The sequence below is a fragment of the Podarcis muralis genome, chromosome 3, assembly GCF_964188315.1.
Source record: "Podarcis muralis chromosome 3, rPodMur119.hap1.1, whole genome shotgun sequence".
NCBI classification, from domain to species: domain Eukaryota; kingdom Metazoa; phylum Chordata; class Lepidosauria; order Squamata; family Lacertidae; genus Podarcis; species Podarcis muralis.
The window spans coordinates 37769720-37793756 of NC_135657.1; the positions used below are offsets into that span (position 1 = coordinate 37769720).

The window sequence follows — 24037 nt, forward strand, 5'->3', positions numbered from 1 at the left end:
ATCTATGCAAAGCTTTGGATTCTCTGCTCGATACTAAGAAAGCATTGTAATTTTGCATATATTTGCATAATTTATGTGTCTTCTGCTGCTCACGGGGAAGGGCAGAGAGCAATGCAAGGGCAGTGAAGCCTCCCCTCCTTTAGAAGCTACTGGAAATGCCCCAGAACCTCTTTCTGTCACCTGCTGTGTGTGTTCATTTTGAGTAACATACCAAGGGATTTGGGGTGACGTATCATCCAAACTGGGCCCATCACCTCCTGGCAAATAGAAGGGGAAGAAATGGAGGCAGTGAGAGATTTTACTTTCTTGGGCTCCATGATCACTGCAGATGGTGACAGCAGCCACGAAATTAAAAGACGCCTGCTCCTTGGGAGAAAGGCGATGGCAAACCTAGACAACATCTTAAAAAGCAGAGATATCACCTTGCCAACAAAGGTCCGTATTGTAAAAGCCATGGTTTTCCCAGTAGTGATGTATGGAAGCGAGAGCTGGACCGTAAAGAAGACTGATCGCCAAAGAATTGATGCTTTTGAATTATGGTGCTGGAGGAGACTCTTGAGAGTCCCATGGACTGCAAGAAGATCAAACGTATCCGTTCTTAAGGAAATCAGCCCTGAGTGCTCACTGGAAGGACAGATCGTGAAGCTGAGGCTCCAATACTTTGGCCACCTCATGAGAAGAGAAGACTCCCTGGAAAAGACCCTGATGTTGGGAAAGATTGAGGGCACAAGAAGAAGGGGACAACAGAGGATGAGATGGTTAGACAGTGTTCTCGAAGCTACAAACATGAGTCTGACCAAACTGCAGGAGGCAGTGGAAGACAGGAGTGCCTGGCGTGCTCTGGTCCATGGGGTCACGAAGAGTCAGACATGACTAAACAACAACGACTAAACAACAACAACAATCATCCAAACCCCAGTCACCAGAATCTCAAGAGATGCTTTTTAATTTCTTTTTAGGGTATTATGTAGGCTATACTAGGATATTGTAGTTTAATAAGCAAATGCAAGTATCAGTTATTGAAATTTTTAAAACCCACCTTTGTTTCCTGACTGGTACCTATGTTTTGCCCCATGCTCTAAATTTTTGTTGACGCTTTTGTATATGGCTTGCCAATGCGAGTCTGAAACCTCTGATATCCCTAACAGTCCTGGCCAAGATCTTAGGCAGGACGATGCCAGACATGGACTTTGGCAGGACTATTTCAGACTTGCTTTGGAAAGCAAAGGAGCCAGTTAAGCTGGCGTACAAGAAGCAACCAGTGTGGAAGGCAGAGCATGTGAACAGTCCAGGGAAAGGGATTTAGTTGTTGCTGCCTGCATGCCACGTTCACTCAGTCAAACCAATCCTTTAATCTTCATTTGCTACCATCAGGCCATCTCTCCTTAATTGCCATTCCTGCCTTCCTCCATCCTTATCCCGTGCTAACAGTATGATCAGGGCAACATCTTTGCTGATCTTTAGGCATGCTGCTAAAAAAACCTCTTCTTATATATTTCGGCATTTTAAAGTAGCATTTTTTCACTGATAGTAGACATATTTATAGTTGGTCTGTTATCTTTTGCTTATTTTATTACTTTTTATTACTGTTTATCAGTTGATGATTTGTTGCATATTATCTGCAGAGTCTTTTTAGATAAAAAGGTGATTATGGCTGTGTTTCTATACCCATTTACACTGGAATGAGCTCCATCATATTCAGTGAGACTTACTTCTGAGTAGGCATGTATAAATTGTGCTGCTAGGCTGCAATTCTATACACAGGTACCTGGGAGTAAGACCCATTGAACATAGTGGAACTTACTGCTGAGTAAATATGCGCAAGATTACTACACAGTATTTTAAAATACAGACGACCTCCAGCCTCACGCATCCTCTGGCCTCCTGCTGGCCCCAGAGCTTCAGTTCCAGTTGTGGATGTATTTGATGCAGTATTTTTGGTTTTTGGTTTTGTTTTGGAGAGCACTATTTTAGAGAGAGAGAAGCAGGTAGGGCATTTAAAGGGTGTTTAGGGGATGCTTCTCGTTAACATGATTTTCACTTATGTGTGTGGGGCACTGGAATGTAACCTCTACATAAGTGGGGAGTCTCTTGTAATAAAAACAGAAGTCATATTTGGCTTGGCTCACCCACTTCTATCTCAGAGGAGGAAAATCTCTAACTGCTGAGGTTGGCCTGTGAATTGGCACAAGTCTCATTGACCTCAGTGAAGGCTGTTTCTGTGTAGACATGCACATTATTGCACTGTGACTCGTGTTCATGCAGAATTTCAAATCTGAGTCAGAGGTAGACGAATATGTCAATTTCAGATTCTCTCAGTTTCTCTTTTTCCCCAGTCTTGAATTCTCAACGTTTCCACATCAGTTTGCATTAAAAGAGAAAAAAGTCCTCATGAAAATTCACCAGGATTTTAGTGAAGATTTCTCCCGATATACAAAATTTTGCAAGGTGGTTAATTATTTATTTATTTACTTTTTATAAAATATTTATACTGCCCTTCATCCAAAGATCTCAGGGCAATTCACAGCATAAAAACACAAAATGTTATTCAAAACAAGAACAACACAAACAAGAACAACACAAACAACTCTCCCTCCCACAAACACATTTGAAAGGTCATAGAATGTTAATTTTGCAAAATATTATGAACATTTGTATGTTATCTTCACATTTATTGCCATTTTGGCAAATAAGTGGTTATATAAATAATAAATAGTAAGGGGGCCAAAGGTGTAAGAATTAAAGTGGTCTTGGTGGTATGCAGGGAAACGACCTGATCCGATTGCTTTCTTAACATACCAGGGCTCAAGAGACTAATCAGAACTGTGTGTTTATCTGTGGGTCCCTAAATGGAAAGTAGTACTGAAGTGCCATCACTGCCTGCCTAATTTCTGGTGTCTCCTTTCTGATGTTTGACTTGTGTCAGGGTAAATCAGAAATAAACCAAAGTTGAGAATCTGCAGAGACCACCACTATAGCAGCTATTTTTATTTTGTCTTTTTCTTCCCGGGGAGGCGGGAGAAACAAATATGAAGTGCTTTTGTAATTTTGTTTCTGCAGTGGTGCATTATCAAGTCTTGTATGTTTAAACTGTTTATGTACTATACATGTTTATATAACTGTAGTCCAGTACTTTTATAGCTGAAAATTTATAGGCATGCATTACCCCGGTATATGCATTTTTATTCACATTACTTGACTGGAGAACTGCACTGCAAAAATTGGGCAACTGTGAATGTCAAAGGAGGGCTGAGGCTCAGTTCATGAGTTGTTTCAGCAAGTGTGTGAATTAGGTAAGCTGGTCTTCAAAATGCAAATTGGATCGCATTTCTCCCCCAACCCTAGTCCCAGAGTATTATCATTTATTTACTTATTCAAATAACCTGTAGCCCGCCTTTCAGGGCACAGCCCTCCCAAGGCTGTTCACACACAAAAAATCCATTTAAAAAATCACATAAACAATTAATAATAATAATAATAATAATAATAATAATTCATTATTTGTACCCCGCCCATCTGGCTGGGTTTCCCCAACCACTCTGGGCGGCTCTAGCCACTCTGGAGCAACCCCCTCCCCTAAATTGAATGTGCAGCAGCAATGAGTAGTGGCTGTGCTGACAGAGAGAGTGGTCCCTTCCAGAGACGGCAGCTGCATTTTCAGGAGGTTGAAGAACTGCAAGACTTAATAACTGCTGCCTGGTTGCCCCCCAGGGCTCGAGGCATTTCATTACTTATTCAGTCCTTGAAATCTCTGGATGGAAAACTTATTAGGCACTTTAGGAGATATAAAGAGGAAAATTGGAGTTCTAATTGCATGTCCACTTTCCCTTCCAGTGTTTCTAGGACACCTCGTAGTCTTCTGTGCAGTGTACTAATGGCTTGAACAGCCATACGGGCATCTCCTTTGTATCTCCCAAGCTTGCTGCCTCATCCCAGAAAACAGAAGCCTGACCACTGCATCTCTGCTTATTTTAATCTGTTTCACTATGTGCAAATTATAATTGCCCACCAAGCTTAAGAAACGAATTTCAAGATGCACAGTGCACCTGAACAGGGTGCCAGCCACACGTTCAAGTTGTGCAAGGGGGGCGGGGTTCTTTTTAAACAAGCAAACAGAAATTACCATCCAGCTGTGGAAGGAGTAAACCAAAAAGGCAGGTGAATTAGCTGGTTGTGAAGCATGAAATGCCTAGATGAAGTGTTTTTGCTAACATTTCAAAGGCGTTTCACATCCACTGAGAACTGGGAAAAACAGCAACACTGCCCTAAAATGCCTAAGGGTCCAAGACTACTAAGTCATATTGAGAGCTCCCTTTCTTAGTCAGAATAGAGACACCGCTGCCTAGGGTGGCAAGGTGGGAGAAGATGCAGGGATTCTGCATCTTCAATAGTTGTTCAGAAGAGGAAATTTCTGCAGCTGTGGCTTACACTACAAACTCCTCCTCCTGGAATTCACTCTTCTACACAGTTGTAAAAGGTGCAGGAACCTTGTCCTCTTTTTCAACTAGCCACTCCAGTGCTGGTGCAGATATCAGTCCAGTCTTCCCCAACCTGGTGCCCTACAGATGCTACTGGACTCCAACTTGATGGTTCTACATCCTTTCTGTGTACCACCTGAATAGAGCTCACGAACTACCAGAGGCTTGCAGACCACTGTTTGCAAAGCTTTGGGTTAGGATATTAAATGCAAGCACCACCACTTTGAATTGTGCTCCGAAAAATGGAGAGGCAGCCAGCAAAATTGTTTTAACACCAGCATGAAGTGTTTCTTGAAACTGGTCCCAGTCAACTGCTTGTCTGCTGTATTTTGAACTAACTGCAGTTTCCAAGGAGTCTTTGAACAAAGATCTTTGTAATAATGCATTGTCATAATCGAATCCCACTTTGAACTTAATGGTAGAATTATCCTCTCTGGATATAAACTGAGGCGCTTTGCGTGACCAGATGAGTTTCTGACAAAAGCTGAAGGTGGGGAGATATACTTGGCTGGCAATACTGGACACATCCTGACATCCCTTCCTTACGCCCAGTGTCAGTCCTCCAGCATGCTTTTCTCCTGCCCAAAGAATTCCCTCTCACTGGTGCCATTCAACATTGAGCCCTTTCTTTGCCCCACCGTTCTCCTCTGCCTTGATGGCTTTCATCTCCGCTGCAGGAGACAGTCAGGGCAGAGGCCAGCTGCCATTCATATCCCCACCTCTGCATGCAAGAGCCTTGCACTCAACTCCGTGTCTGTCAGACTGAACTAGGAGTCTGCTTCACAGGCCTACGGTAAGGTTCAAAGGAGCAAGGCACACAGAGAGAGAGAGAGAAAGAAAGAAAGAAAAAAGAGGGAGGGAGAGAGAACTCAGCTGCTCATTTTCACTTTCATAGTGTGTCTTAAGAGTTCCTGAGTCAGAAGGGGAAAAATTGCCACCTGCAGATAAAAAGACAGGGCCTAGTCTTGTAGGAGGGTGGAGGCTTCTAATCAGTGTAATTTTCATGTGTGACATTGCATGCTTTCCCTCTTTTCCATGTGTAGGGTAAAATATCCTGGGACAAGACATCTTCCTGGCACTATCATTAAAGAGATTAAACTCCTTCCATTGTCTCTGTGCCCTCCTCCTTGCTTGGCTGGCTATCCCCAGAGAGGCACTTTGTATTTTTGAAGGAATTTCTCTAATTTGTGTGAGAATTGAAGATATTAGACTTCAGCTTGGCAACGTCCTGGCCCAACCTTGCAGCCTTGTGTTGCGACCTGCCAGTCACCCATTGCTGCCAGGCAGATGGAAAACATCAGAACATTTATTAATGTAATGGAAATAAGTATATGACTGGGTATTGTGTGCTAAAAGTCTGGCATAGACCAAACCTCGCAAGATACTCTACGGTTGCATCATGTATAAATTCCCTGCCTTCTCTTCTGTGGTCTTTTTGTTCTCCTACAAACCAGCTGTAGATTGTCTTTGGTGCATGCAGAGCTGTGAGGGGGATTGCTGCTTCCACCGATTTTGGTTCACTGCAGCCCTCTTAACAATCAAAGCAGTCAGATTTGTTCTTGTGGAATACAAGCTTATGCTATGAAGTCGTTCTTCAGATCTCATCCAAAATAGCTCTTCAAAGGGAAGGAAGATAGCAGGCATGGGTTGAATGGTTCAAAAGGCTACTGTAACAGATTTCTGTACTGTACTCCTTTCCCCACCCCGATGCCTTTTGGTGCGGGTAAACAAAGGGAGGAACTCTTTCCCCCACCCCCCGAGATTCCCAATCAAGACATGAGAATCCAGTAATTTGATTACTGACACCCCAAACTTGCAAGTTATGGAAATGGAGGCAGTAGACATACAAGACAAAATTACTGAGTAGTCCCAGTTTTGGGGACTACAACTTCCATGATCCCTGACCAGTGGCCATGCTGGCTGAGGCTGATGAGGGTTGAACAGCATTGGTTTCCCATCCCTACTTTCCTTTAGCATAGAGGAGCATACTTCTGGCTGTTGGCAAAAAGTTTGTATCACACGGAGATGGTTTCAAAAGTGTGTGTGCCATCTCTGCAAGGACAAGCAGAGCTGCGATACATAACTTCTCAGCCTTTCATCACAGGGGGAGGAAAGGCTCTGTGGATTGCAGCTGTTTGCAAATTTGCTTAATTCAAACCACTGTTTGTTTTCCTCACTGCAGGATTCTCAATAAACACACATCCAGCTGAGAGATTTGGCGGGGTGGGGGAGGCAGCCATTCTCATCATTTGCTTTCCATATGTCTGTTAGGGATGTGGGGTGTTCAGAAGAGACTTACAGACCTAGGGCATGTCTATGCTCCAGCCTTCCGCAGTGCAAACCTGTGTGGTGGTACTTTGTTGGGCTTGTCACTGACACTGTGTACTTTTATGCCTGCAGCCAAATGATATGTGGACTTGCTGTTTTACAGCCAAGGCTCCATACGGTGTCTGTTTTTGTGATGTTTTCCTCCCAGCTCCCTTGTTTTCCTTGTCTTAAAAAAAAAATCATCAAGGAGAATTCACATTGCAAAATGCACAATAACTGCAAATGTGTGTACATTACCTTTTTTCCCCTCTTACACTCAGTTTGACCCAGCACTGGTCCAATACATTTTGTTTTCCCCACTAGTCCCACTATTAGGATGAACATTTCAAAATATCTTGATGTACCTTTAAGAGACCAATTTCTGCCTCAGTTGTATCACTTGCCACCCAATGGTGCCATTTGAAGCACCACTTTGCTACATGGCAAAGCAAGCCCTGGTTTCATCACATGCCAATCCCAGTTCTCCAGGCACTGACTGAGAACTAGCCACTACTGCTAAGTGCAGTTTAGAGAATCATCCAGGAATATCATAGAGATATTTGGCAGCAAAATGGCACAATGCCTTTCCTCTTTTCATGCTTGCTTATTCAAACAGGGCTTGAAAACAAAGCTCTCTCCTCTTCCTCATTCCATGTAAATGGGACCCAGAATGAATTGAGGTTGTTCCCCCCTCCTTTCTACTCCTTATTTCCCAAATAGAATTAAGGCTCCCTCACAAATGGCTCCCAAATAGCTTCTCTGTCTATCTCTTTCTTCCATGCTGGAATTTCCCTTAATCTCTCTCCAGTCCAAATAGTAGATGACTGTTCTCTATCACCATTGGTATAGCCATAAGGGAAAGATCTTCATTTTGGGAAGGAGGGAAGTAAAGAGTTCTGCACAGTCACTGGAATCCTTCCTTCCAGGGCACCCAAGCCTTTCCTTCCTTGAGACATATTTTATGCTGCCATTGCTATGCTCTTCCAAACGCCATGTGGAGTAGCCCTGGAGTTTGTAAACTAGGTGCCAAACTAGTCATGATTACATTCATTCATACAATTAGCAATCGTGTGAACAGCTTGTGGGGGCAAAAAGGCAGGGATGGAGCTGATCCAGATTGGGACTCTATCATAGGGGTAGGCAGGCTTTATATGTTTCCCATTGCTGCACTCCCAAGTCTGGATTGTGGAACGTGCCCTTGCTATTTTCATTGAGGACAAATCCCACATTGGACCATAGCAGCTGGCAAAAAGCCAACCTTTCCTCCCATGACAAGTTCCCAATCTAGAAAGAGTCACATCCACACACCTGTAATTTGGTTTTTAAAAGCCAGTCACTCAATTGCTAGGTGCATGAATGGGTTCTGGTCTACTTTGGACCTTGGAATTATTTCATACAACATCCTGAGATATATATCATTCATTTATGGTCAGTGAATGGTGTGAGGATGGTGAAAATAACAGAGATGCCAAGGAAATTCTCTGCACAGTAGTGGGTGATATTCACATGCTAAGGCAGCTACATGGAACAGAACAAGCAGAAACTTCTATAAGCATTATCCCATATGACAAACGTAAGGGTGACTTATCCAGAGCAATAGTACCTTGTCTGTCAAATGTGTCATTGACACAGAATGTATATGGAAACACCAATATTTGCTGTCTACCTAGCAATGGCCACCCCTTTCACTGTAATATATAAAAAAAATGCAGTCTAGAGAAACAACAACAGAAGTTTTAATTGAGGACCTTTCAAGCCACCTCTCACACGGCAATCATCACATTACAAAGTATATATAGTGGCCCAAATTGAATACATTGTCCATAATAGTGGTTGTAACATAATCAAGTTTAAAACTTGCATTCTGCATGCCTGAAATTAAGGAGCCAGAAATATTAGTGCTGCAGCTGTCTTGAGATAACTAGAGGATATATGGAAAGCATCCTGTAAAATAACATGTTCAGATCAGTGATTGCAGAAGATTGATTCCTGTGACCCCCAAATCAACCCCAGGTGTGCAGTGAATCCAATGTGCAGCGAATCCACAGTTGGCTGTGGAAGGGAAGCAATCACATAATTGCTTCAGCTTGGACCCAGATCAATTGTCATTGCACAATGAGATGAGTGGAAAAAATCACCTTTGTGTACTGAAAACCATTCTGGTCACATGAACAGTAATCAATGACCACTTTGCTACATGTTCGAGCCCTGTTAGGGCGTAATGTGAAACAAGCTAAAATCTCTCCTAAATCCACACAATTGCATTCATGCTGCATTTTGCATTCTGCATGATTCAAGCAAGACATTTCCCTCCATCACAGAATGGTATAGTGGCAGTTTCGAATTTGCCACTGAGCTGCATTCGAAAACGCAGGCACAAACATAGACATGCAATGTGTGTCCCAATATAGGATAGGTACATTTTATCCTAAATAGCTTTACCCGATGTTAAAACCTCTTTCTTAATTGCTACCTGCTAGTTAACTGTCCTTTTATTAATTATGCAGCCTTAACTCACAAAAGGGATGCGGGTGGCGCTGTGGGTTAAACCACAGAGCCTGGGACTTGCTGATCAGAAGGTCAGCGGTTTGAATCCCCACGACGGGGTGAGCTCCCGTTACTCGGTCCCTGCTCCTGCCCACCTAGCAGTTCAAAAGCACGTCAAAGTGCAAGTAGATAAATAGGTACCGCTGTGGCGGGAAGGTAAACGGTGTTTCCATGCACTGCTCTGGTTCACCAGAAGCGGCTTAGTCATGCTGGCCACAAGACCTGGAAGCTGTACGCCGGCTCCCTCGGCCAGTAAAGCGAGATGAGCGCTGCAACCCCAGAGTCGGTCACAACTGGACCTAATGGTCAGGGGTCCCTTTATCTTTACCAACTCACAAAAAAACTTTAAGATCCTGTTTCAAGCAGATGCCAAAAGGACACTCTATTATATTCTGCACCATCAAGGGGTTGCCAGTGGACTGACTTACCAGCATCCATCAGATCATCAAGCAAGACCACTTAGAAAATGGGACCTGAATTGTACTGGTGGGAAATGTCTCTGGTGCTGGAGGGAAATGCTATGTGACTGAACTGGCAGGCAGGACTTGCATCTGAGGAGTCCAGGCGGAATACCAGCTATTAGGAGTCAGCAAAACAAAGCACTGAGTTGGTGGCATTGGGAGGCAGCTGAGAACCTGCAATTGTGCTTATTAAGCACATGTTGCTTTTCAAAGGATCATTAGAGATGAGAGAATAGTAAATACATCTTATCGTGGCATAGAAACAAATTACATTGCTAAAAATTTAAGCTCGGAGCAGCTTGATATTTTTCTTCCTCTAGCGCCAGCAGGGCTGTTTTCGCTGTTCTCGCTCGTTTGCTTTCCCCCTTTCAGAGCGGTAACTTGCCATTATTACAGAACCATAATTAAGAACACAAGCTTGCTGCTGATTGCTTTTCATTATCATTCATTTAAACGAGAGGAAAAAGCGGCCCATATTTGTTCTCGGGATTATGAACAGTAATAGATTCTTTTTGAGGGCTTTAGCTTACTCCTGGGATTTTCCTGCAGTGAGCCTTGGACTCATGCTTCATCACCAGTTACATTACAATAAGCTTTCTGGGAGATGCAATCAGGGCAACAAGTGCAACAAACAGGGGGGGGGGGGGAAGCATCCACAAGAGATGCTGTTTGGCCTCCCAGAGGAGACTCTGATGCTTCTGGGTTCTGGATTACACCTAGAAAGTCAGGTTGCTGAGGAGGCCAGGAGTGCTTTTTATCATATCCATTTGGGGAGATGGCTGGATTCATTCTTGTTTTTCAGATCTTGCATTTCAGAAATGTTGCTGAGGGTGCAAATCAGGCCCCCAAACTAGGGATTCGCCATTCATTTATATTAATTAATGTTGCTTTCTGAAGCAGCTGTCTGTTTAGTCCATATCTAATTTGACTCTTAATGGTTGGGGTCAAGTGAATAATTGTCACACACACACACACACACACACACACACACTGCTTTAGTATTTTCACATATGTTTGAGTGCATTTTGATTTTAACACTAATACTGGTCTCAACCCAAGTCCAAGAATGTGACTGGCTGAAGCAAAATAAAAAGGAAATAACCACTTTTGGCTGGATTGGAGGGTTGAAGACTCCTTTGGTAATGCTTGGTGTTCCTTTGGGAAGAATGGCAGCATAATAAATAAGCAATAGGCTCTGTGTGCTTCAGGAGTTCTCTTCCTGAACAACTGCATATATTTTGAAATTGCTGTCATGCCACGTTCTCACTGAAGGGAGAATGAGAGAGAGATGTGAGCATGTGTTAACCTCTCCCTTTGTATCACCTCTCTTGTCTTAATGACTAGGATGTCAAGTGGGGGGTTCAAGTCTTCTCTAATTTCCCATTATGCTTCTCCCCACCTGACTGCCATCATCTGTAGAGAGTATCAGTATGAAAGTTTCTTCTATTGTCTGAAAAGCAGGATAAGGAGGTGCTTTGTGGAGGTTGCGTAACGGTGTTACGTATGTCATTAGATTGTGTAATGGTGTTAGGAAGAAGTGGAAAGGCTATCCACTGCTTTCTCCTGAAACACTTTAGGAAAGGAACATTGCATTTAGAAAGAATTGTGAGCAGAACAACACAACAGAAAACCCCACCTCAGAATTAACAGGAACATTTTTTTTATATTTGTTGTCCTTTTATACGAATGTCTATCCCACCTCTCACATAAATGTCAAGACACACTTCATCTAAGATTAAGCTTGCAAGCTTTTTGCCCAGCCCTGAACCTCTGCCTTTAATTTGCAACCTCACCTGCAGAAAGGAAGTATCAGCACATCCCACTGCTTGCTTTGCTATTGCATAGACTTTTGCTTTTTGCTGAGAGACGGTCCCTTGCAGCTGTTATCTGTTACAGATAGACTGAGCATAGCAATGTTGTCTTTGAACGGGAGTTTGCAGAATATATATATGAAAGGTAAACAGCAGTTAGAACACATATTTTTGCTTTTCTGGGGACATTTTTGGCTTTCTGGGACTCACTGCACATTTCATGTAAATACTTGTTAGCAAGACCCAGTGCCGTTAATTTTTTCATATGAAATAAAATACCGTAAAAGTTAGCTTCAGCAGGGAGGAAGTTGAGGCAAGATGAAGCGGTATGCTTTCCCTGCCCACAATTCTTTATTTCAAATCCTCCGTGTTTGCCATCACAGCACCTGTTTGAATCCTGCAGAGGGAAAGATAATTGGGGAAGCAAGTTGGGCAAGAAGCCTATGAGATGGGGAAAGGATTGAGCAAACACATTCAGCACTGCTTCTTCACTTATTGTGTGTGTGCACGCGCACGCACGCACGCACACACACACACACACACAGTGCTTTGGAAAGAATGGGAGGGAGGGTGCATCTGTAAACAGGTAGTTGAGATATTGCAAATGGATCACTGACAACAGGGTTTGTTGGTTTGTTTGGATTTTACTGATTGGATTTTCTCTATAAAGGGTAAATCCAGATTAAGTTGGGAGGGGAGGAATGCAGGCTGGCATTTTGATTCCTACACTGTTGTGTGGATGCTGCAAAACAGCTTGTGTCTATGAGGAAGACCCAATCCCACAATAAACACCTGCATGGAATCTCTCAGAGACAGACATGGGAACTCTCCGATACAGGTTTGCATATATAGGTATTGGGCACCTCAGCCTCTCTGTTGGGCTAACAGAAAAGTACTAAATGTTTCTACCGGAAGTCATGTCTGAGGTCTTGCAAGGCCTCAGACCTGACCTCTGTGAGACCTCGGAAGTACTGCTACGCCGCTGCTGCTGTGTGACGTCATGACTTTATGTCACGGGCGCCATTGGGCACCCATAACCTGGGGCCCAAGTCAGCATCCCTGGCCTGCTAGATCTAATTTAGAATTTCTGGAGTAAGTTATAGAGCTGATCATCATTCTCTTCTTTCAGCCTGCCTATGCCAAAGCCTCTTTTAATTGTCTTCCTATGAAATGCCAATCTTGTGTGACTTCTGCCTTGAGAGACCGACGCTGCAGTCTGCAGATCATTTCTTCCCATAAATTTCACTCACTGATGCTAACTTGGATTTAAGTGATCTGTGCATTGCATTCGGATATCATACGCAAGAGAATTGTAGCAAGACCAAGTCACGGAGGATGCCTTATGTTGAGTCATACTTCAAGAGTTAGTCCTACCACTAAGCAGGAACATACCAGGGGAGGTAACAGGGTCCTTGTGGGGAGTGAGATTTCCCCATTACCAGCCATTCCTGGAAGTGGGAGTTGTTCTTTCCTTCCTCCCATGCATGTTATTTGGAAAGTGAATTGTAATGTGAGCAGGTTATAAATATTTTAAAATAAATAAAATTTTAAATGGATGGGGAGGGGGGCAATAGGCTTGATCCCCAAAATGGCTGGTGGGGGGAGAAGCCTCTCTTGCCACATCCTTTTGGGGTGACATGGTCCTTGTGGTGATGGGAGATTTCACACAGGTGGTGCACTTTTCCCATCTCATGCATTGAGAGATGATGGGGAGGGAATAGGCAGGATGCCTGAAAAAGGCTACTGTGGGGAAAGAAGCCCACTCCCCTTTTCTCCCAGTGCAAGGTGAATGGAGGGATTGCTCCCTTAACCTGCCTTAACTGCCTGTAGATGTGTGCCTATGTGCACCTGTGTAGGAAAGGAAAAAGAAAGATGACACAGGACTTAAAACCTCCTCAATTTTTATTGTACTTCACAGTGGCATGTGACACAGACTGTTTTTAGGAAGAGACATTGTGGTGTAAGGAGGTTTCTGTCCCATCCTGGGTTCGTTGCAGTCAGCACTGCTTCCCACTAGGATTCAGTTTAGCTAAGTTTTTCATCTTGTTATCCCCTTTGGCTGAAACTTGCATAATTATTTAAATTTCAGTGGAATGGGAAAGTTTTTAAAAATGCAGTATACATGCAGGTCCCGCTTACCGAACACAATGCGTTCCCTGGAAATTGTTTGTTAGGCAAGCGTTCACATAACAAGTCCACAATCTCCATGAATTCTTATGGAAATATTTCTAATCTGTAGTTTGTCCAGTCTCTCTTCCCCCCTCCCTTCCTGGTTTCTTCCTGAAATGGCTGCAGCCAACCAGCAAAAAAACCCCAAACATTATTTGTCTTTCTTGCTCCCTGATTTGTCCAGTTTCTCCAACTCTCTGATATATCCTATCTACCCTACTCCCTGCCTGCCTGCATGGTTTCTGCTGACCAGCAAACACAAACAAGGAAGGAAGTGGGCAAACTCTGGCTGTCTGAATTCAGAATATCTGAATCTGTGGTGTGTATAGCAAAGTTTGGGTACCAATTCTTTGTGTTTGGATACCTGAATTTTCACATAACAAGCAGGTGAATAGCAGGACCTGTGTATATAGCATAATTCTTTACATACTACTTGCAGGCAAAAAAAAGAGTTAATATCACTCGTATTCATTTGCATGAGTTCCATTCCTGAGCTCTGGTGAACATGTGTATTGCAGGAATTTCCACTCCCATTTCTGTTTTCTGACAGAATTCTCTGGCATCCCAAGTTGTGTTCCATGCAGGATTTCCCATGGGCAGCCACCGCGTTTGCAAAAACAATAACACACCAGCTCAGTGAGAACTTCCAAATGAAAGGGGCTTCAGTGTGGAAAGCACCCTGATTGTTATGCAGTAGGTGACTATGAAGAGTGAAAATAGTGAGCTATCTCTATTCCTGCTTTGCTATCCTAAATGTCATTCAGCCACCTACAGCAGGCTTTAAGCATGTTCCCCTTTGCCTGTATGATCAGCTGCTGCTCACCATTGTTACTGGCCAGGCTAACTAAGTGAGATTTATATTGAGTGGAAACTGAAATCAGACCTTTTCATCCAGAAACCTCTAGCATTTAAATGCATCCCCCTGGGTTACTGTATCTAGTATCACAGCTGGTGCACTTCTGTGTACCAGGCACTCTTCTAAATGCCAGCTCTGGACTTTAAAAAGAGCCTGAAGCAGCCACTGCTCACTCATATATTGATTGTTTCCTCACATTTGTTATGAGCCTTTATTTCATTTTCTGATTAATAACAGTTGTTGTTTGTTTGCCCACCCTTCGGGCAGCAGCTCACAGGGTGGGTTATTGCAATTTTAAAATCAGCATTAGAAACAATTTAAAAAATTACAGTCACAGGAATAGGGTGGGTCTTAAAACACACTCAGGTGTCAAAGGCCTGGGTGAAGCTGAGTGCCAGACACATCTCTGTGGAGAAGGAATTCCACAATTTAGTTGTAAGAACCAGACAAATAACAAATGCAAATGTGGGGGGAAATACCAAGGCCCTTAGGCATACCTACCATTCCTCTCCCATGGTGAGCTTTGATATTTTGCAAGGAGCTGGCAACTGCCACCTGGCAACCAACCGCTTGCATGTGCATTGTGAGCAGTTGCACCCAAGAAAAGCCAAGCGCAAATCAGGTGGGGGGGAAGTGGCCAAAAAGGAGGAGAAAATAAAAATTGCCAGTGAGGAGGTAAGATCTTGAAAAGGAAATTGCATGATTGCAATTATTCATTCTTTCATTGAATTAATATCTCATCCTTCCTCCCAGAGGAGCCCAAGGCAGCAATCAATAGCTGACTCAGCATCTCCTGTGTTACAAATGCTTCATAAGTGATGGGGCTGAAGGACAGCTATTTCCACTTCCTTACAGTTCTTACATTAACGTTTAGGAAACATACCTTAGATTCCTGTCCACCACCAGGCCACTGAGGAATCAGTGCCTCAGTAATAACATTCCAGATGTTTGCAAGTGAGTAAGCTCATTCCTCTGCTTCTTCCTTCTGAACTGCTTTTATCAATGAAGGTAGGAGAGTCATCAGAAAGCTGAGAAGGAGGGAAATGTAATACACTGCTTCTAGGAAACCTGTGAGATTTCTAAGGGGTGGAGCCTTAGAGTACGCTAATGCTCCATCCCTAGAGGGGAAAAACAGTAATGGAAATGCTCTCAAAATGCATGTTTACAGTTGTGACAGTAGCAGCCAGAAGAGCAAATCTTGCCACCTTCATTCTTCTGAATTACTATATTTGAATATCCTGAGAATATCCTGCATAGCCCACACTTTCCCACTATTTGGTGAGGGTTTCACCACTATCAGTATTCCATAGTTTTCAATGCAATAAAAACAACCAAATATCATTCAGGAATGAGCTACTTCACCCTGTTTACTGGTAGGACCAGCTCTTATCATTAGGTGGAAGGCACTCCACCATAGCTTGGTTTAGCAGTAGAACCTCTTCCACAAGATATCTGGTTGCAATGCACAAACGATCCAAGCGCCAGACATAAGAGCTGACTCCAAACCAGCATGTCTCTTCAGTATGGCCGCTAGCCATAGTAAAACTATGTACATAGTACAGAGAATATATTGTTATCCAAATTTTTTAGGTAACCCCCTGCTATTCAGATGAATGAGGCTGCACAATATTCAAAAAGCATTAATTAATCAGCCTAATCAACAGAACAGCTGGGTCACTTCCCCAATTTACACACTTGCCTCCTCCTTGTGCAGGTCAGTTTCTTCCTCTGGAAAACAGAAGGAGCAATGAGATTAATCTGCTTTCCAGAGACACTTGCCAGCCTTAATTGCTATTTGCAAAGTGCTCTCTGCACCTCCAGCGGAGGCCATGTGGAGGTATTTGACACTTTGTTGGCTCTTGCTCCTTCCCTCTGTTTTGTGGCAGAGCTGAAACTTTCTGCACAGGTATATTGGTTTGCTTAATGGCTGGGAGTTCAAAGCTGGATCACTTTTGCTTTTCTGATACTGCTTCATTTCCTTCTTTACTTTGCCTTCTCCTCCTTCCTGCAGGTGCCAGAGTTCATTTTCTGGATAATTTGACCCACTTCTGTCTGTGCAGCTATATTCCTTGCCTAGAGGGTTCTAACCAGAGTGTGCTAACATAGGATTCTTCATTGTACTGAGTCAGGATTCTCTACCCTGACAGGCCGAGGCTTTCTGGGTTTTCAAACTGAGGTCTCCCAGTTCTACCTGGAGATGCCAGAGGTTGAACCTGGGACCTTCTGCATGCAAAGCAGATGCTCTACAACAGAGCTACAACCCTTCAAAACACTGTGTAGCTGGATTTTGAACTTACCCGCTGGCACTTTCTTCCTGAAAGTGTTGAAGATGTCAAGGCTTCTGGCTTCATGTAAATGATTTCCTCCAGGTTTCTGTTATATTTCCTCAGGGCCAGTGCAGTACAACAGGGTTGTTGATTTGTCCAATAACTGTCAGATAGTGTCTACAGTGAAACCATCTGAGAATCAATGTAAGGTATTGTTAAAAGTGTATTGCCACAAATCAGATCAGACTGATTTCTGGAGGCATAAATGTCCCTGCTAAAACTTAGCGAAGCAAAACTAGCCTGTGACCAATCCTTATGGTAGCCATGCTGTGGCTAAGTCAATCTGATCTCCTTCCACTGGCTGGTGTTTCCGATAGTTCCTTGTGTAATTGTGCAAAGATACAGGTATAAATTTGTGCAATTACACTGCTTCAGTATGGCTGAAGTGCACACTTTCTGGAAGTTTAAAATGCAGATGGGTAGCCGTGTTGGTCTGCCATAGTCAAAACAAAAAAAATTCCTTCCAGTAGCACCTTAAAGACCAACTAAGTAAGTTAGTTCTTGGTATGAGCTTTCGTGTGCATGCACACTTCTTCAGATACCCTATCTGAAGTATCTGTATCTGTATCATCAGATACCCTATCTGAAGTATCTGTATCTGAAGAAGTGTGCATGCACACGAAAGCTCATACCAAGAACTAACTTAGTTGGTCTTTAAGGTGCTACTGGAAGGAATTTTTTTTGTTTTGGAAGTTTAAAAGATTTTTTAAAACACCAGTTTATAACAACGCCAAACAGTAACACCTCCCTCCTCAGGTGGGGACCGGTAATAACATTTTGAGCATGACAAAGCTCTATGCTGTGTGATGGGGATTACTTATAATTTGATAGCAACGCAGTGGGGGGGGGCAGGGGAACACGACCAATTCTGGCCTTGCATCACTGACATCTGAGCAGTAACATGGACAAGAGTCAAAGAGGATATTGCCTGTTTTGCAAATCTTCTGCTTCCAGTTGTTGATGAAGCAGGCGCATGAGATGAGCATGACAAGATATTCAAATCTTTAAATAGGAACCACAGGATGTGGAGCAATCCTGCACCAGCCTCACGTCTTTGACAAATACAGGCATGACCTATATTTATGCCATGCTCAAAGCTGACAGTGGTGTAGATGAATGCAGCGCCCAGTGCAAATCAAGTACACATCAGAGGTGTGGCATTGCACTATGCACTATTCATCCCCCCCTCTCTCTCACACACATCTATTTCTGTCTGTTTCTCGCTCATTAATGTTATAACCTTGGGAGTATATATTTAGGCAATGACCATTGGCATTTATTGGCCAACTTGCAGAGATTTCTTGCTTTTCTACAATTTTCTACAGTTCTTTCTGGCTTATCCACCCAGAGCCAACACATGCATCATCTTTACTGGACACATTTGAACTTCTTCCAGTTTATCTATAGTCTTCTGACAGCAAAGTAGCCAGAACACTATCGTGTCCAAATGGACTTCTTCCAGAACTGTGGAGGGACACATACACCCTTCTTAATTATACAACTCATTTTGATATTTTCCATGTGATCCTGATAGTTTTCTATTTGTGTGCTCTGTTGCTTCCTATAGCTAACACACCTAATTGGGGGGGGAGGGGGGAGGCAGAGATGATTTAGGTAAATTTCCCATACACTAGTTAAAGAAATCCACTGGTGGTGTTATTTAAGTGGAAGAGCACTCAATGAAGAGCCATCACATTTAACAGTGACATATGTGTAATTCCAAGCATCTCCTGTACTGAATTCTGACCTGAGCACTTCAGCAGAGATCATCTAAAGCATTTCTCAGCATGGTTGCAATTTTTAAGATAAGATGGGGGAAAGGGAGGGCTGAAAGGTGCAAGAAAGGACAAACATCTGCTGCTGTGAATAATAAAAGCCTAATTAAAATGTTAAAATTTCCCAAATTGAAATACATCCAATATGTGCTTACAATTAAATCATCTCTTTAAGATATACAAAATGTTTGCAAAACATGTTTGTAATATGGGGAGTTATTCAGTGTCTCGGTGTGTCAATCATTCGATCAGCGCAAGCATATTGGCTATCCAGGTGGGACAAGCCCCACCCTCCTGTGTGCTGTTCTGGGGGTCCCCCTCTACAAAGCAAAATTCAGGTGACATGTAGGTGGGTGGAGAACACCCCATTATACAAGTGGAACTCCACTGACAGGACTAATTAGCTGAATCCCACTCAAAATATTTTAAATATATTCATTATAATAAAGCACCAAAATAGTGTCTTTGCCTCTTAACCCTAATTTAAAATGACCTTCCCTCCTGCCTCACCTGCAAGAGCCACCCTCCATGGCACTGAAGGTATGTACATATGGAGACTGGGAACCCGTCAAATATTGCTCCATGTCATCACAATTTATTTTGCGGTGAACCACCCCAGCAGCAAGAAATTAAATGCAAGTGCAAATAGCAGCTGCCAAAAGGTTACTACTTTCATAGCACAGCAGAACGAAAAATATTGGGAATGGGATTTTGCTGTAGCACAACCTTCTACAGAGACATCCTCTTTTCATAGATTTAAGGTGTTCACTGGTAAAATCAAACACCTGCAGTATTGGGATGTGGAGCTTATGACAGAGGGAGGAGCCAAGAAAAGACAGTGCCCAGCCATATCATCATCATCATCATCACCATCACGAAAGGAATCGGCCTAACATGTTCTTCTTGCTTATCTGCCAGTTCTAAGTAGAGACTCTGTGGATAATGCCTTGTCAAACGAATCTTTCACTTGCTTAGCTGATAGAGACAGCAATTGGTTCCAGTGTGGAACGATTTAAATCTCCAAGCCAGAAAGGCCTGGTTCAAAGCATTAATTTTAATCAAGTTTTCCATTTAAGGAAAAGTCAGCCCATCTGTAATGCAAAAAGACTAAACTAGTCTGACGGGCTTTGTTAGGCTTCTCCCCAATGTCACAGAGCCAGGGGCAGCTCTATTATGGTATGTTACCTTCTCTTCCTCCCTCATTCACAGTACTGTACTGAGGTGGACGAAGCTGGACTAGGTCCATCCATTTTAATACTACCACCTTGGTCAACAAGCAAGCAATGCCATTACCAAAACTCAGGTAGAGAATGCCTACCCCTCACCCTGCCTCCCACACTTAGGTAGCAAATACCTGGAAACTGCCAAACAGGAGTAAACTGGGTCTGATGCATATTTTCAGACTCACTGTCCACATTCCCTAACCATTATTATTTCTCAATAGCTTCAGATTTAAAGTGTGTTGGAGCAATGATCCCCAATTATGTGGACAGTTGTCAAGGAAATAAACAACTATCTGACTTTTAGAAGACATCTGAAGGCAGCCCTGTTTAGGGAAGTTTTTAATGTTTGATGTTTTATTGTGTTTTTAATATCCTGTTGGAAACTGCCCAGAGTGGCTGGGGAGGCCTGGCCAGATGGGTGGGGTATAAGCAAGAATTAATTACTAGCAATTAATTAATTAATTACTAGCAATCAAGCAGACCTGAGTAGAACCCCTTGAAGATCTTCCCTGTTGGTAACTGAGGGGATGCGGGGATATTGGGTTGGGGTTTGCATGTGCAAATGCCTAAACACACCTCAAATGTTAAGGTGTTTGTGTTTTTTGAGGCAAAGGTCCTGTATTGAACCAAGTCAGAACCATTAATGAGAAACATTTATTTGAGGCAAGTCAGAAAGCATATAAAACATGGGGGGGTTGAGAGGGAGAAAAACAGATTTCCAGGTAAAACGCAGCCCAGTCATATACATAAGGGCTGAAGACTAATTGGCTTGTATGGCTTCCCCCCTTTCCTTTTCTTTAGTATTTAAATTGTAATACTGACGTCTGTTTTTAAACGTTTTTATTTTATACTGGCAAGCTGCTTTGTGCAGATAGCTATATTTTGAAAGAAGTGTCTCATAAATAAATGTATTTTTATACCACTGCTTCTCCACAGAACTCAAATGGGCTTGCATGTACACATTCCCCTCCCTTATCTTCACAATGAATGTGAGGCAGGTTAGGCTGGCAGATGATGACTAGACTAAGGTCACTAGTGAATTCTGGAGCTTGAGTGGAAGTTTGAACCTGGGCCTCTCCAGGGATCCTAGGCCGCAACATAACACCTGCAATACATTCAACCATTACCCAACAACAACTGCGAGTCCATTTTCAAAACGGCCTTATTTAGCTACACAGCAGTAGAGTCAAACATGCCACAGGGATCACTCAAGTCAATGCATTCACTACCTGACAAATTGAGATTGCTGAATTTTTCCATCTCTCATGACTTTTGGCCAATCGTAGCACATTTCCCATGAGAACAAGATAGGCAAGACCTGATAAACAGGTCTTTAAGTCCTAGTGCGTTCAATAAGGCTTACTTCTCAGAAGACATGTATCGGAATGCACTGTTCTGGCCTTAATGCTAGGATGAGGAAGCACCCTTACGCACCCACCCTGAGGTTGTTGGGTCACAATTCCCCTCGTCCCTGAACACTCGCCATGCTGGGTAGGGCTGATGGGAGTGGAACTTTAATTTCTGGAGAGTGGCAGGCACTCCCCTTCTCTGCCTTAGTGCATCATTAGCTGGGCGCAGCTTGATGCAATCAAGGAAAGGGGTTGTACAAAGAAGGAGAATTGAGTCTAAATTCACATTTTTATTTGTCACATCCAGCATGTAGGAAATGGAATGTACCAACTCTCCCTCTTTAAATGGTTTCAGTTTGGTTCACATGTAATTCAGAAGAATAATGCTTAGCTTTCCTACCAGTTGCTGGAAACTGCAAGAGGGGAGACTGCTGTCGTACCCAAGTCCTACTTCTGTGTTTCCCACTGTGAGAACAGGATGCCTGACTAGATGGGCCACTGGCCTGATGTAACGGACTCTTCTTATGTTCCCAAATCTACATTATGTCTAGTTGGTACTGCAGTGGACTCAGATTGACTGGGAATTAACTGGGTTCCAGGGGGGATTCTGGGGGGGGAAACGAACCATAGGGCAGGAAAACTTTTGAATTGGCGTGGCAAACTATGTGTTGATTTTTGAATAGCTGTCGTTCTGATGCATTTAATTCACTGGGAGAACTAGCGTGCAAGACCTAGTTTAGATGCAGGCATGGAATGGCCCCTAAGAGAAAGGAAGAGGTTGCTGTGGAGAAGCAGTGTGACTCCAGTGTCTGGTTGCCGCTCTCTTACAGGCTCCTTAAACCTCTTGGTTCACGTGAAGAATAAGCAGCCCACTCAAGCCTTGTCACTCAAAGGGGACAAAGGAAATGCCTGGCAACAAGCACATGTACCTATCAACCCTGCAGGACCTTTCCAGGTAAGCAGATCCTTGGGGGCCGAGGCAACAAATGCCAACTCACATAGATGGGCTAGCAGCAAAATAGCCAGAAAACTTGTTTACTCCTAGTTGCTGTGGTTGTAGAAAAGAAGCCAGAGTCAAAGGGCCCCGTGAGCTTATTAACAACCTACTTCTCTCCATGAATGGTCAGTTAGTATTGTTGCTTGAGCAGCAGGTAGCCATGTAAGCACATGCCTCAATCTGTCCCAAAATTAATTCACACTTTCATCCGGTATTTTCCAGTCTGCTGCAATTGGTTTATTTTGCACAAGTCTGTGCATCTATCTTGTCATCTGCTAATAAAGAAAAATGTTGTTGTTTTTCACATAACCCACGATAGATAAGCATGTCTCAGCCATCAACAGATATTTACAAATCAGTTACCTTTCCTGCCCAATCCTTTTCAAAGTTAATTAGCTTCCATAGGCAAAGTAGCCCTGTTAGTCTTTTGCAGCAAAAACAACAAACAGCCTTGTTACATCTTAAATACAAAGTTAATGAAGTGGCTAATGGCCCATCACAAAGCCATCTATGGCTGTGACCCTAACCATGCCTACTTGGAAGTAAGTCTGACTAAAGAGATTACTTATTTCCATATCATATGCTGAGCTTTGCATGCCATGGGTTTTAAAATTTCACAGTAGGAAGCTGACTATCACTGAACACAATGGGATTTACTTATGAGTAGACATAGTTAGGATTACACCGTTAGTGCATATAAGCTGCCTTTGGCAACAAATACTTCAGAAACGAGAAAAGCAGAGAGGTGCTTGAATATGTAACGAATATGTAAATAGCAAACAACATGTGCATATTTTTAAAAAAGTTAATTGTGGAGAACTAAGGTAGATATCCTTCACAGCAAGAGTCTGTGATGCAATGGGGGCTGAATGAGCAGACTGAAGGAAAATTGCTTGTTCAACCAGATTTCTCTGACATCCTTAGCACCAGGCTACTACTTGTAACTGATGCTTGAGTCAAGAGCAATGAATCTGCTATTGGCCTCCTAATTATAGGGCAGTTTGTGAGACCCAGACATGCCTTTATTCCCCATCTGTGGTAATTCATGATGATACTTATGCGTTTGTCTGCTAATACATGGCTTGAGCAGCTGTTGTGTGCCAACTGCCTTGTTATTGCCAAATACAAGGTGACACGGAAGTTTATAAAATTATGCATATCATGAAGAAAGTGGGTAGAGAAAAGTTTTTATTCCTCTGCCATGACACTAGGGTTGCAGTATTTCAAGAAGTAAAACTCCTGAGATTTTTTTTTTAGGAAGATCCCAAAATTGCTGAGCTTTTTAAAAAAACCCACCAAAATTGTTGAGATTTTTTTGGGGAACCAATTCAAATTGTTCGGCTTTTTTTGGGAAAAACTCAACCAAAAATAGCCATTTAATGCTTTTGGAGCTGTTTCCACTTCTTTCCCCATCTGGGTTTCCCCTGATATTTTGCCAATCGGCAAAATTCTCCCAATGCCATTTTTACACCCAGAAACCAGGACATGTCAGGAACTTTCCTGATGTATGGCAAGCCTACATGACACTAGAAACTATAGAAATCCAGTGAAGCTGAATGTTGGGAGATTCTGGACAGATAAAAGAAAATACTTCTTTATGCAGCATGCAGTTTGAGTACAAAACTCGCTCCCACAGAATGCAATGATGGCCACCAATTTACATGGCTTTGAAGAGAGGATTGGGGAGATTCATGGAGGAGAAGGCTATCAATAGCTACTAGCCCTGATGGCTGTGCT

At 42.9% G+C, this 24037-nt stretch overlaps 1 protein-coding gene across 4 annotated transcripts in view; it reads left to right on the forward strand.

Annotated features, from left to right (window-relative positions):
- The window catches only part of MDGA1 (MAM domain containing glycosylphosphatidylinositol anchor 1), a 241749-nt gene that overhangs the window by 207811 nt on the left and 9901 nt on the right, over nt 1-24037 (forward strand). For 3 of the 4 annotated variants that reach the window (XM_028724382.2, XM_028724381.2, XM_028724380.2), the window contains exon 15: nt 22134-22258. The exons of the other annotated variant lie outside the window; for it this stretch is intronic. In XM_028724382.2, coding sequence (XP_028580215.2) covers nt 22134-22258 — 125 coding nt within the window. The remainder of the gene's footprint in view (nt 1-22133; nt 22259-24037) is intronic. 4 annotated transcript variants of the gene reach the window in all.